General features: G+C 41.7%; 1 protein-coding gene across 1 annotated transcript; it reads right to left on the bottom strand.

The window, feature by feature from the left end:
- Positions 1-6,184: 6,184 nt before the first annotated feature.
- LOC115131187 (transmembrane protein 271) lies at positions 6,185-7,547 on the bottom strand. The gene has a single exon (XM_029662782.2). It carries the CDS (start codon positions 7,395-7,397, stop codon positions 6,600-6,602), a length of 798 nt encoding a protein of 265 aa, XP_029518642.1. The 5' UTR covers positions 7,398-7,547; the 3' UTR covers positions 6,185-6,599.
- Positions 7,548-14,624: the final 7,077 nt, after the last annotated feature.

Genomic DNA, 14,624 nt, shown 5'->3' on the forward strand with positions numbered 1-14,624 from the left:
TCCAAAATTGCACCATACAGTGCACTATACCCCAGTCAAAAGGAAGCACCTCCTATCCACATCGACGGGACAGTAGAGGAGAAGGTTGAAAGTTTTAAGTTCCTCTGCGTACACATCACGGACAAACTGAAATGGTTCACCACACAGTCAGCGTGGTGAAGAAGGTGCAACAGCGGCTCTTCAACCTCAAGAGGCTGAAGAAATTTGGCTTGTCACCTAAAACCCTCACAAACTTTTACAGATGCACAATCGAGAGCATCCTGTCGGGCTGTATCACCACCTGGTACGGCAACTGCCCTGCCGTCAACCACAAGGCTCTCCAGAGGGTAGTGCAGTCTGCACAACACATCACCAGGGGCAAACTACCTGCCCTCCAGGACACCTACAGCACCGATGTCACAGGAAGGCCAAAAATATCATCAAGGACGACAACCACCCGAGCAACTGCCTGTTCACAGCTTCTATCTCAAGACCATTAGACTGTTAAACAGCCATCACTAACATAGAGAGGCTGCTGCCAACACACAGACTCACATCTCTGGCCACTTTAATAAATATATTTAATAAAGGTATAACTAGTCCCTTTCAATAATGCCACTTTAATAATGTTTACATATCCTACATTACTCATCTCATATGTATATACTGTATTTCATACCATCTAGCCTATGCCGCACGGCCATCGATATTGTATTCACCCCTTTAGATTGTGTGTATAAGGTATTTGTTATGAATTTGTTAGATTACTTGTTAGATATTAATGCATTTTTATTTTATTTTTTTTATTTTACCTTTATTTAACCAGGCAAGTCAGTTAAGAACAAATTCTTATTTTCAATGACGGCCTAGGAACAGCAGGTTAACTGCCTGTTCAGGGGCAGAACGACAGATTTGTACCTTGTCAGCTCGGGGGTTTGAACTTGCAACCTTCCGGTTACTAGTCCAACGCTCTAACCACTAGGCTACCCTGCCGCCCCATTGTCGGAACTAGAAGCACAAGCATTTTGCTACACTCGCATTAACATCTGCTAACCATGTGTATGGGACAATTAAAATTAGATTTAACTTGATTTGAAGTGGTACACTATATAGGGAATAGGGTGCTATTGATGGCTAAGACTCAATGTCACCATCGTGTATAGATTCAGCACCATGGACAGCAACAAAAACCATAGGCAATATAGGCACCATGGGGGGGGGGGGGGGGGGGTTGACCGAAGTTAAGCATGCGTAAATGGAAGGTAATTCCATTTTTATGCACTTTTCTCTCTATATGTGTTCTGACCTTGAACTTAAGGATGAGAATAGCATGCTATTTACCTGCTATACCTTTTGGGTGGAGATCCTGCACATGAAGGTGTGGTGGAGGTGTGTGTATTCTGACCTTATTTCCCTCCTAATTCCAACACCTTTACATGCAACAAAACAATGAATAAGATGGAGCAACCTGTCAGTTCCAAGTGGAACCACACCTACTTTATTTTTTCCCGATAGAAATAACACCATTCTCCATGCACTGTAATTTACAACTTGATAAGAGGTATTGATTCGAGCTAGGTAAATTAGTAATTTGTTTGGATAAGTAGATTGTAAATGTTAATGACAATTGTTTTAGATTTATTTTACCTTGTGTTCGATGGAGACTAATGTGAAACCAGTCATATGCTGGCAAACTGAAGCATATTAACATATCACCTATTCCATGGTGAAGTTTATGAAATGCTTGCCTTATAACTTGGGTTAAAATTTGGAGACCCAAGCTATTGGCTTCTGTAGCCAAGCGCAAATGACAGTATGGCGCCAAACCTACCAAGTTATCCATTGTTAGTTTACCTTTCTTTCCTCTGTCACATTCGTGTTGTTGTTCCTGAGGATCGCTAGCAATAGTTGATCATATTAGGCTAACGTATTACAAGTTGTGCAATAAGACACGTAGCATATTTTAATCACTATGGAACACAGACCATATGTAGCCGTTTAAACCTGGTGCCTGGCACACTGTTCACGACGACTGGACTGTTGTCATACAGTTCCATGATTAGTGAGGATTATTAGGGTAGATTTATAGGATTACAGTTCAACACTGTAACACACTTTTCATCACGTTCTAATATTTAATGGCTTGAACAATTGAATATGGCAACTTTCAGAATGTGTCCAACCACTGTATTTTTTATTCATCTATATTTAATGGGAAAAGGCTCTCCAAACCTAAATAATACACAACATGAGAGTATTTTTAAATCTACCAATTGGTGCTGAAAAGTAGACAAATATGCATATATGGCTTCCTTTCATTGATCCCTAATATTCTGATCCATTCTCTCCATATATTTCAGTCTGTCGAGAAAATTCTAATTAAAGGTACACCAAATTTAAAGGGGTGGCTTCAGATAAAAGGGATGGCTTTAGATACTGAAAACCCTATTGAATGAAAACTCCACAAGAAAATATGTTGGCAAGCAAGTTGGAGGGTTTTCAGCGGTTCAATTAGATGTATTCATTGTGCGCAAGGGAACCATGCCTGCAAAGTCTGTTGTGCACCTTCATAAGGTAAGTCTTGAATACCAAATACTGAGAAGTGTGTAGGAAAGGCATTCGTAGGAAAGGCATACATTTCCTAAGTCTGAATCAGGCCCCATAAGAGCCTTGTACCAGGCAGTAGAAAGACAGCTGAAAGTTCTCCCCAAAGACAAGCTGTTGTCTTTCATTACAAATGCTTCAAGAGCCCTTCAAGCACAGAATTAAAAAACAAGACAATAATAACTTGGTCAAAAGTAGTGTACTATATAGGGAATCACAGTCCTCTAATTTAAATGATCCACCTGGTAGTAGGTGAGAGCCAGTGCAGGAAATCTTCTTGATTTCAGTGGAATTGCCCAGAAAGGCCAAGCAATAAAGACAAACTGAATAAACAAGGTTTTATTAAACACTGGATAGGAGTCAAATTAATGGGATGCTTTCATGCAACGTGTCTCATTGGGTTTAAAGGTTCCATCTGCGATTGCTCAGGCTGAAGAAAATAGTCTTAAAAGGTGCAGTCTGGGATATTTGCAGATGTTGATATCATGAAATGTGCCTATGAATTTAAGAGTGGTTACAGTTCTCCAGTCTAATCCCTCAATTTAAGTTGTGTGGCTGCTGTTGTGCTGACACACAAACACCAGAGTGTAGCTATATCAAACAACTTTTGAAGAGAGACAAAATGGAGAGAAAAATAGTGCAAGAAAAATCAAGTCTTCAGATTATAAAATATGATGTTAGCCACTAGCCAGGATGCTTGTTTTGCTCCCACCAGGGCTGTGATTTTCACTTTGCCAGCTCTTTTTTGCTGAGCAGAAAGATGAAGTAGGCCTCTTTTTCACCCCGCCATTCCACCCACCCTCCCTCCCTTCCACCATTCCTCCTCCTCCCTGTCAATTGACTGAGTGCAGTAACCACAGTGCGGGTGTCAGGACCTTGGCTGGAGGCCAGTGCTGACAGAGAAACAAACAGAAACACTGCAGAAAAAACACTGGCCTCAGACATCTACTTTGCATTACAATACCGAGAGCTACAAGTAACACCGTCCAAGATGGAGGGGCTCTGATGCCAAGGTTTCCTCTCCACATTAGAAGGTGCCCAGTATTCTCTAGAAAGGGATGGGCAGTGGGGGTGCAGGCTTTTCCTCCAGCCAAGGGCTAGGCTACATATGATTCAACAACTCTAAAGTATGCATAGAAGTTTGTGGTTAGCTGGTTAGTTTAATTAGATGTGTTACTGCTTGGCTGGAACATTGCAGAGTAAGATTGCCTACCTACAACATAATTATAGCTATACCATCCTCTCCCAACCCACTGTGATAGTACTACAGTACATTGACTTAACATGGATACTATAACCCACTGTGATAGTACTACAGTACCTTGACTTAACATGGATACTATAACCCACTGTGAAAGTACTACAGTACCTTGACTTAACATGGATACTATAACCCACTGTGATAGTACTACAGTACCTTGACTTAACATGGATACTATAACCCACTGTGATAGTACTACAGTACCTTGACTTAACATGGATACTATAACCCACTGTGATAGTACTACAGTACCTTGACTTAACATGGATACTATAACCCACTGTGATAGTACTACAGTTCCACATGAATATCTATTGGAGAGTCAGAAAGAATACGCACCATCCACCATTATCTCCTGGCTGGCAGTCTTAGAGAACTTCATTAAGGAAACTAAAGTGCATTAGAGGTAATAACATAAAGGCCCAAATGATGTAAATCAGTTTAGTTAAACTGCCTGTGAATCCGTGAGCCTAAATTGCCCTCTCGTATTAAAGTTACACTGCTTTCAAAGAACCCTACTGTACCTGATTACATCACTCATCACAGGAAAGTCACATTAGTCAATGCATGTCCATATACATGTAAATCATAACCCTTACCCCATTTATCTGTCTGACAAATAAGCGATGTAGTTAGAATGTACAACTTGGAAATATTATTAATTAGCCTAATTAACAGCCCTAGGGCATGTGCCCTCTGAAAATCAATTAATAAACAGCCCTGTATGTTCTTTCCCAGGTCATTTGAATAATCAGTAATTGGATGAGGCGAGCAGGAAGGAAGGAAGAAGATTGCATTGCAATACATTACATTAAGCAAATGAAACCAGCAGTGATTTTATAAATCAAGGATAACTTCAGTCAGCTTGAAGTGTTTTGATGTACAACAGACCATTCAGAAAGACAGGATGCCAAGATGCCAAGATGCCATCAATGTAACATTCTTAACATCCCTGACATCATAGTGTTAATGTAACATATGACCCAGATTATGTCAAATATTTTCCTAACGTCTTACAGCTTTGCAGCAATACATGCCAGGTTGGATACTGATATATCATCGCTGAGCACTATATACTGTAACTGCAAGTACATATTCTACATATGTTGTGCTTGGTAATGAGAGAATTCCATTAGTACCACTGTAAAATAAAGAGTTTTATGGTATATCTCAGGGAATAATTATATGCAAGCATAATCATACAGGTATCCTATTATGCAAACTGTTCTGTAAAATATCCAAGGTAAAACTGAGAACTAACAACATCAGAATATCCGTGGTCCCTAAGAAATTCCAGAAATCACTTTCTCATTGAGATATCAGACAGACTATAATGAACTGCAACAACTAGCAGGCCCTGCAGTTTTGTATGTCTCCCCCTGAAGCAAACAAACTAGTTGTTTATCTCAACTCACAATATATTGTATCCCTTTTACAAATGACAACACTATGACCATGTGAAGACAGCAGTTTGAACTGAACAATTGTCACAGTTTGCTTTGAAATGAGCATAGTGTTTATATCAGGTGATTCACTACAGTTCAGAGGCATACAGCCCTACAGTTTCACTGTCCCATACAGTACGATACATGTCTTTCTAAATATGATGAACTCCTGTACCCCAATATCACGTGAGTATCTAACCCCATTTATATCCAACCATACTCTCTAGTCGCACGCAAGAAACAGGTCATATCCAAGTTCCTAGCAACGGCTGAGGAAGTGATTTCACACCCAACTTGAGTTATCTTATCAGGTGAGAGTGAGAGCATCACATCCACTCAACAGTGGGTGAAATTCAGCGAAGAAGTCATCAATGACAGTTTTTATCTGCCACTTAGGAGGTGAATGGGAGGTGTGGTGCTCTGGTGACTCACTAGTGAATGGATGCATCCCAAATGGTATCCAATTGCCTTTACAGTACATTACTTTTGACCAGAGCACTATGGGAATAGTGTGCTATTTGGGATGCAGACATAATACTCAATGGTTTAGTGGCTATTTAGTTAAGCATGTGAAACAAATGCAGGCTACCCATTAGGTTATACTGCAGTGAGAACAAGAGCAATTGGCTCCGCAAAGTGTGCAGAAAGGTGGAAGGGGAATACATCTACCTTTTTCATTACTACTGTATTGCATTTATGTGGCTACGGAAATGCATTTCCGATTCACAATGATGTGGGCCTTTCTGTGGTCTTGTTAATCAAGCCCTAGCCTAATTTAATGGGCTACACCTGTTGGGTGTACAAGACACATTACAAGCCCATTGTGGATGTTGGAGTATTCGGCAGGTAAAATGCAGGTTGGTTTTTGAATAGAACTTCTAACATCAGGTGAGAGTAAATACACTTTTATTCATATGTTAAAGAAAACAATAACAACAGCAAACTATATGGGCATTTGATGTGTATCCAATCTGAACTCAAAACAACTGCTGCTTTGAAATTTGGACTGGTATGGTAGCATCTTATGGTCTATGGGTCTGGTATTTATTACCATGGAATTTCGACTATATCGATGGATGGCAATCGGCTAGTTAATTGGCAACATAATGGTAGATGCACATAAAGTGGACCAGGAGGCTACATTTGCTGAGAAAAATAAGCATGAAGGTAATGGAAAAAACTGTTTAGGTAAGAATCTCTCCATGATTGTTTGTCCCAGCACTGAATAGACCGAAGGGAGAAAGCCAGTGATTGTCACTGCAGAATTTAGAGCCCATGTTCCAACTTTTTTGTTTGTTCAGAGTGAGCTGCTATTTGTTACTTTCGTCTCCAGGGAAAATGTCTTCGTACGCGGGCGGTAACTCGTTCGGGAGCGGGTAAGAAAAGGGATAGGAATGGTTGAGCTCGGGATCCGTGGGTGAGTAACCCGGGAGATCGATAGACGGGTGGCCCCCGCATTGTACTTCAACACCTGCTTCGTCGAACACTTGAAATACCCCCAAGTTAATGTAGGAAACCGGTTGGAATTCGGACACGGTAAAGTCCTGCTCCTCACTGAAAATAATAGTCCCAACGCTTTGCCTCTGTGATTGCCTCCGTCTGTAAAACTGCGCTGTTTTGTACCTTTTGATGATCACCAAGTTCATAAGCCCGAGAAGGCATTCCAAAGTGCTAAGAATGGTTGAGATGACTAGACTTCTCTGATATTCCTTCAGTTGGTTGCAGATGGCGGTTAATTCCACTGAGTCTATGTCTAGGCAATAATGGGAATATTTGCGCTCCACCAGAGACACCGTGTCCCCGTCCACCACGGCTCCGGAGAAGGCGGTGAGAACTCCCAACAAAAACACCAGGATACCCAGGAGAAAGAAATTCCGACACCCGGGCGTCCCTTTGCAACAAAGCAGCGCAAAGCCCAGCAGCGCCTGCCCGAGTCCGACCAGTATCCCCGAGTAGAAAGCCCCGGCCGCGGTCGACAGGTGAAAATGCACTTTTACTTTGGTGCCCAGTGAGATGCATTTGAATCCGACAACAACTTCGCTCACCGCGCAGACGAAGAGGAGGGCGCTGGAGACGATGGTACACAGTCCTTTCCCACTCAACTTCATTATATTCCTCCTCTGCCTCTCCCGGTCCCTCTCCCTCCTTCATCCTCCTTTGTCCTCCTCGTCAGCCCGTCTCGAAGCACTGTCAGATTGTGACATAATACGCCGGTGACTGCAGTTCAAAACCTGTATCTCCGGAGCTGTGTGCTCTCCCCCCCTTTCCCGCTGCTTCAGGGATGGATGAATTATTGATAGGAAGAGCGCGTTCCTTCTACGGTAGCGACCCCCAAAATCCAACTCAAAGGTAATGATCACCCTCATGACCCTGCTCGCCCCCCATCCACACTGTTATGCAAGCAGCCACATCTCCAAACGCGAGTGCAAATTGTTAAGGTAGGACCATTAGCTCAAACCCGCGTGATTGCGATCATACGGTGAGTGCTAAACGGCATGCGGCAGTGGAGTGCCGCTGGGAGCGCAGAACAACTCTTTCCGGGAGGAGGGAGTAGAGAAGGCGGCTATTAAATTGTTCAGAATCCAGACGGCTTGCAGCTCCTAGCAAATGGCCATACTAGCTGCCACTCTCTAGCCTGTTACACCTTTTGGCCCATCACTCATGTACAAACTGAATCGTGAATAATTGGTATGTGGTTTTGCTTTTAAAAGAAAACAAATAGCCCCATGCTTTTTAGTCTGTGTCCATTTTAACAAGCGTTGTCCCTAACCAGTATTACATGCGCTGTCCATTGTGCTGAAACCTCGGCAAAACGAAGGGGAGAAGGGGTTGGCGGGGGCATCAAGGCTTTAGGAGGATAAACGCCTGGTTGTCGCTGTTCAGTATTGCACGCGCTATGCGTTGTGCAGAAATTGCGTTAACCTCAGCCTCAACCGAGAGGGGACTGGTAGTGAGGACATACAGAGTTTAACGAGGATGTAGGCCTAGTTGGTAAAGTTGGAAAAGTAATTTGAGGACATTCTAGGGCTAGGCAACCTAGGAACGTAACATCATGTATGTGATTTAAAGCATGACTGTCCACATCATTTGATTAGCCTACCTGTCTTTCGTTCGGGGAGGCGCAGGTATCCAATCATAATCCATTTCTGGACTGACACTGAGATGACGGAATTAGTTTTGGTTAGTGACAGGAATTAGTGCCATATTAGTTCCCATTTGTAAGCAAGCACCCAGGGTCATATGGTGATAAATTGTTTTGAGCAACTTTAGGGTGCTCTGGACATAGCTGCAACTTGGTGGGGAGAATAATTAAATCCAACCATTGTACGGCTAACCTTGGATCCATTCTTTGAACATAAGAACACTTTTTATCAATGCACCATGTCGACATGTTATATTCTATGTTTTAGGCCTTCAATATGCTGTTTAAATATCCCGCTGTGGAACTTGATAATGAAATTAATCGCCTAGCTATTTAATAAAAAATAGGGTTTTAGAGACTGATATTATGTTCTGTGTATTAGATCTCCTTGCAGACGAAGGCGATTGTCAACAGTCTGACTGGCAGATGACTAAAACGGATGTAGGAGAGAACCTTTTCTGCACCTGTAACCCCGACTCTATATAGAATTCACACTAGAGAGCACCCACAACTTATCTATCCACTGGAACTAAAACCCTGTGGAGGTAGACGATGTATTTTACAAAATCCACAGATTCATTTGGACAATTCCCAGTGTTTCCTGTCACATAATCCATAGACATCCAAGGCACTAATGAAACCCTCCAGTGAAATCCTCCATTATCCCGCTAAGCAAGTAATCACTGCAATTAACTGCTGATCCCGATGTCTGATTGCTATCTTAAAGAGAATACCCCTGAACACTGGTCCAAACTGTGTGTGTGTGTGTGTGTGTGTGTGTGTGTGTGTGTGTGTGTGTGTGTGTGTGTGTGTGTGTGTGTGTGTGTGTGTGTGTGTGTGTTTCATCACCATGGACAGCTCAGGTCATATCGTTTTGGCCTCCGCGCTCCAAATAGATCAATGGCGTTATAGTATTTATTACTGCATGTGAAGGTACTAACTCCAGAGAAAGTGAAACTGCAACTAGACAAGCAAAATAACAAATCAGCGGTTTTAAACCAAACATCTTTCATAAACTGGTATTTGAAGAAGGCATAATAATAGCCGTTTCTAAAAAGCTACTTGTTTATAATACATTATGGATGCACTTGTAGTGTGTAATATTACCACATAGTGCAAGTATAAGACTTGCTATAAGCATTCATAACTATTGCATTTTAACACCCTTTATAAATGTCTAAATATGCATTCTTAAAGGATTACACACATGGACATATGCAATATAAAACATAAATGTTCATAAAATTGACTGACTAGAAATATGGCTATATGCATTATACAACATGACATAAGCCAACATGTAAAAGGGAAATTATGCCACTTTTCAACCTCATATTCATCATCTCCAGCACCATACCAGTGTCTACATATGTGGAAACATCGGGTTTCTATGATCTGTGGTTAAAAAGATAAGAAGAAAGGTCCCTAAATGTGCTTCTCTGCGGCATCACAGGGTAGGATTAAAAGTAAAGGCTCTATTCAATCTGTAAAACTGAAGCATTACAGATTCTGTGATAGAAATGTTAAGGTCATTTCCGATTGAGCTGACATAGCCTATACAGCGTTTACCGTGAATGCAGTCTCCACTAAGGCAGGGACATTGCCTTTAAATTACAATCATGCTGTAACCCTGAATTTCCGCTATACATATTGAATAGAACCCTATGAAAAACTGTGGTTTTCAAAACCTGCAACGAGTTTCTAGCACTCCCAGCAAATCTCTGTGTCACTGTTTTCACTATTTGATTTAACTTTTGATGACGTCATCAGGTAGAACTTTGTAAAAATAAAAAATAAATCATACAAAACGTAGAAATGCATCGTTTTCACATATGTAGACACTGCTATTGTACTGGAGATAATGAAAAGGAGGTTGACCAGTGGTAGAATTGCCCATTAAGCATTAAATGAAAGCTCACTATATGTTTAAATGCCTATGTATTTATTATGCATTACAAACCAGGAGGCATAAAATGTGTTACCAAAGGGGATCAATTAATCATACCATAAGGTTATTAATCCGTACACACTGCTCTCTTTGAGCTATTTTTGATATTAGACACATGCTTACTTGTGTGTCTGCATGTCATCCAGCATACATATGCATGAGCAACATATGTTTATGTATTTTTATTTTTTTTTTTTTAACTTGTTGGTGACTGTTGGTGTGAGACGTCTGTACATGTGTCCAGTTAGACTGTGTTGGTGTGAGACGTCTGTGCATGTGTCCAGTTAGACTGTGTTGATGTGAGACGTTTGTACATGTGTCCTGTTAAGACTGTGTCGCCAACTTGTTTGTTCATGCTTGCCAGGTAAAAAAAAAAAAAGGCAAAATGAGGACAGCTGACAGATAATGAGAATGCTGTTTTCTGCCTTCATGTTTTTACATCGATCCCGTCGTTGCTGAGGTTGCTATGTCGCAAAGCAGCTGGTGTAGGGCTCGAACACAAGAATAGCGAGTTCAAAACGATTTTACATGTAGAATCGTGCGAAAATATCTGCAGTCAGTCGTCAACAGCGCGCTGAACGATCGGTAGAGGAATGGGAGAACCAAATTCGATGCGGTGTATGCGACCCTAGCAGTCCAGTCCCTTAGACACTGCTACGAACAAAGCCAAAGGCCAAATGACTCACTACAGGTCTCACATTGGATGGAGTTTGACATCTTTCTTGATAAACTACTCAGACAATGGAATCACAACAGATTTAAAGAAAAGGCCAAAATGAAGTATATTGCCATGTAAACACATACAGTATATTGAAAATCTAGATGCTCTCACGCTTCAAAAAAGAAGTGCCAGACGAATCCAGACAGACACAGGCCTACTTGAGACATTTAGGCGAGGCAGCCCTCCCTATTTCATCAGTATTCTCGTCCCCAGCCGGGCCATAAAATGAAGGTTTACCTGCGCTGTGACAAGGTGAGGGAGGAGGGGTTTTCCGTTCCTCACCTCCAAACTCATTCCTCTTTTCACTCATACAGCAATAATGAAGCCTGAGTGAACCAAGTTTTACCTGGTGTCGCTAAGCAACCATATTATTCGTCGCTCTCACTCCTTGCTAAAACATATTTTTGTCAGAGTGCAGTATATCTGCAGTATGCTGCAATCATTGCGTCCAAAATAACACAGTTGACTGCAGTTACTGCACTTTAACCGCAGTTTCAAAACGACAATATTTTTTGTGTATGCCTCTCTCTCCCTACTTCAAGTTCTTCCCTAAACGAGGAAAAAATGCAATGTAGAGCTTGATGGCTTGATGGTGAATGCGAACAAGGAACTGTGGACATCAATGGAAATGTACAGTAGGTTATATAAGCAAAGTCATGGATGTTGGGACTTGGCACTACAATAAATGTTATATTTTCGGGATTATATGTTCCAAAGATTTATGTTGGACCCTTCAGAAGGAATCAGGCAAATATCGTACCTGTGAAAAAGAATGCAAATGTAAATGGGAACGTCTTGATTAATCTCAGTAGGAATTCATTGCAGTAGGTGGTAATTAGGTCAAAAACCAACAAACTTTACAACAAACCAAGCCCACTGCTAACAGGTAGCTGTCACATACTAAAAGCCTTTGTTTGAACTTTGCTTCCCAATATTGGACATGTTGTCTCTTTCTTAATTCATCTTTCCTCCATTCCTTGCATCCTATGTCCTCCCCTCCTTCCTAAAACGCATCGGAGAAGAGGGTCTGAGGGGAGGAATCACAGAAAGACAATGTGTCTCTCAACACATTTTCATCCACAGTTTGAATGTGAGTAAGTAAGTCATACCATATAAAAAAACAGGACAGCTGTTTTGGAAACTGGAACTTTTGGTTAAATGTTATAAATCATTTGTTCGTTCGACATGGTGGTATCTTTTTGCGTTGGTAAAATTAAATATGTGAGGAGTGGTGTTGGAAATGCCTTCATGCATAAATATTGATATAACCATCATGTCGAAGTAAACTTGGATTCACGCGATGTTAAGGTGTGCGGTCCTCCCACTACTACTCGGGAAACCATGCAGTTTATTAGGCTACAGATGACATAAACAATGACGGACTTTACAGGGTGGTGAAAGTGCACGATGATCTTGATGCTCCTTTCCAATAAATATTGAGGTTCTTATTCTGGTGGCATGTGTCTGCGAGCTGTTCGCTAGAGAGCACGTGCCAAGACCAGAGTAGGCACATTTGCCATTTAACGCAACAGTGTTTGTGACAAAACTATCGGTAGTATTGAAAATGCGATGAAAACTCATAGAACTTTAGATTTTTATTCGTACACGAAAACTTATGCGAAAGTTGTCATCATGCACTGATTTTTATCCGCAACAAGTCTGTTTGGTGGAAACACACCTCTGGTGGGAAAATGTGTATATTTTCTTAATGCGGATTTTTGAATATTTGCATGAAAATCTGTCACCAATTGGATGGAAATCTAGCTACTGTCAAAGGATAGTGTAACATTTTTGTGTGAAATGGAACTGGGCCCATTGCTGCTGCTAACTGATTGGGTGATGGTGGATGGGGTCATAGTGGACGGTGTGTTTGGTTGGAGTCCAGAGTCACTGCTTCCCTTATCTGTACAGTATACAACCATCTTATCATATCACACAACCTTGCAAATATGTGTGGGTGCGTAGGTGTGAAACCAACCTCTGTTCCTGACAGGGGCTCAGCATAGCCTCTGATTAGTTCTGGATAGCTGTAGGGGAAGGAAATATCTGACAGTATTTTCCCACACACCTCCTCTAATGCCTTTTTACTCAATTTCTTTTCATGTGCCTGGCATTTCCCTCAATAACTTATGAAGATCACCGAGTCACAGGACTGAGCTTGCTGATAAATTATGAGTTGTAAACTCAGGTATCCAAAAGCAGCAACACTGTCTAATAAAAACAATCCTATACTTTAATAACAGTATAATAACAGTATACTTTTTAATTAATGATCCGCATTGTTTTCCATGTCAATTTGATGCTGGTGTTCTAACCACCGCAATTGCTCAATTGATGGCTACAGAAATACTGAAAAGGCTTGAAGTATATCGAAGTATATCGCAGGCCTTCAGCGCTACAGATTGAAACGAGCCCTTAGGGGGCATGGCGGAAGTAGATCTTTACAGCATGATTGAAATTTAAAGGCAATGTTCCCGCTTTAACGTAGACTGCATTCACGATAAACCGCTGCATAGATTTTACATTCTCCCTGTCCCTCCATTCTGAATAGAATCAGGACCCCCTGTCCCTTCATTCTGAATAGAATCAGGACCCCCTGTCCCTTCATTCTGAATAGAATCAGGACCCCCTGTCCCTCCATTCTGAATAGAATCAGGACCCCCTGTCCCTCCATTCTGAATAAGATCAGGACCCCCTGTCCCTTCATTCTGAATAGAATCAGGACGCCCTGTCCCTCCATTCTGAATAGAATCAGGACCCCCTGTCCCTCCATTCTGAATAGAATCAGGACCCCCTGTCCCTCCATTCTGAATAGAATCAGGACCCCCTGTCCCTACATTCTGAATAGAATCAGGACCCCCTGTCCCTCCATTCTGAATAGAATCAGGACCCCCTGTCCCTTCATTCTGAATAGAATCAGGACCCCCTGTCCCTTCTGAATAGAATCAGGACCCCCTGTCCCTACATTCTGAATAGAATCAGGACCCCCTGTCCCTTCATTCTGATTTGGTCCTAGATCAGCAGTCCTATTCTGAGGTTTATGAATACGGGCCAGATCAGTAGAGGGTACTGTCCCAGCTGTGTCTGGTAGTAGAGACCTCATCTCTGAACAGAAGAGATACAATAAAATAACATGTATTCTTCAGTGTGAAATAAACAGGGAAGATCTGATACAGATAACTAACTTCAACAGAAACATGACAACGAGGCTGATTATTATTTACATTCAAAACTAGATTCAACTAGTATAAGAGACACTGTGTAAATAGTAACTCCATGCACGTCCCCTCTAATGGAAGAGATATGATGATAACTCCCTCCAGCCATGCTTGAAGGACAACAAACAGCAGAAGCAGGTAGAGAATTGACAAACAAACAATCAAGGTTGGCAATAAAGAACATATTTGGAATCTGACAGTGATGTCATCAGTCATGTGTGTGTTTCCCTGACGACACGGCTGCGGTTGGCATGGAGCTGAGCCAGCTGGGATCTGAAGCCGCCGCTCTTCTTCCTGGGCTCCTCC

This window comes from Oncorhynchus nerka, linkage group LG6 (assembly GCF_034236695.1).
Source record: "Oncorhynchus nerka isolate Pitt River linkage group LG6, Oner_Uvic_2.0, whole genome shotgun sequence".
In the NCBI taxonomy this organism is placed as follows: Eukaryota; Metazoa; Chordata; class Actinopteri; order Salmoniformes; family Salmonidae; genus Oncorhynchus; species Oncorhynchus nerka.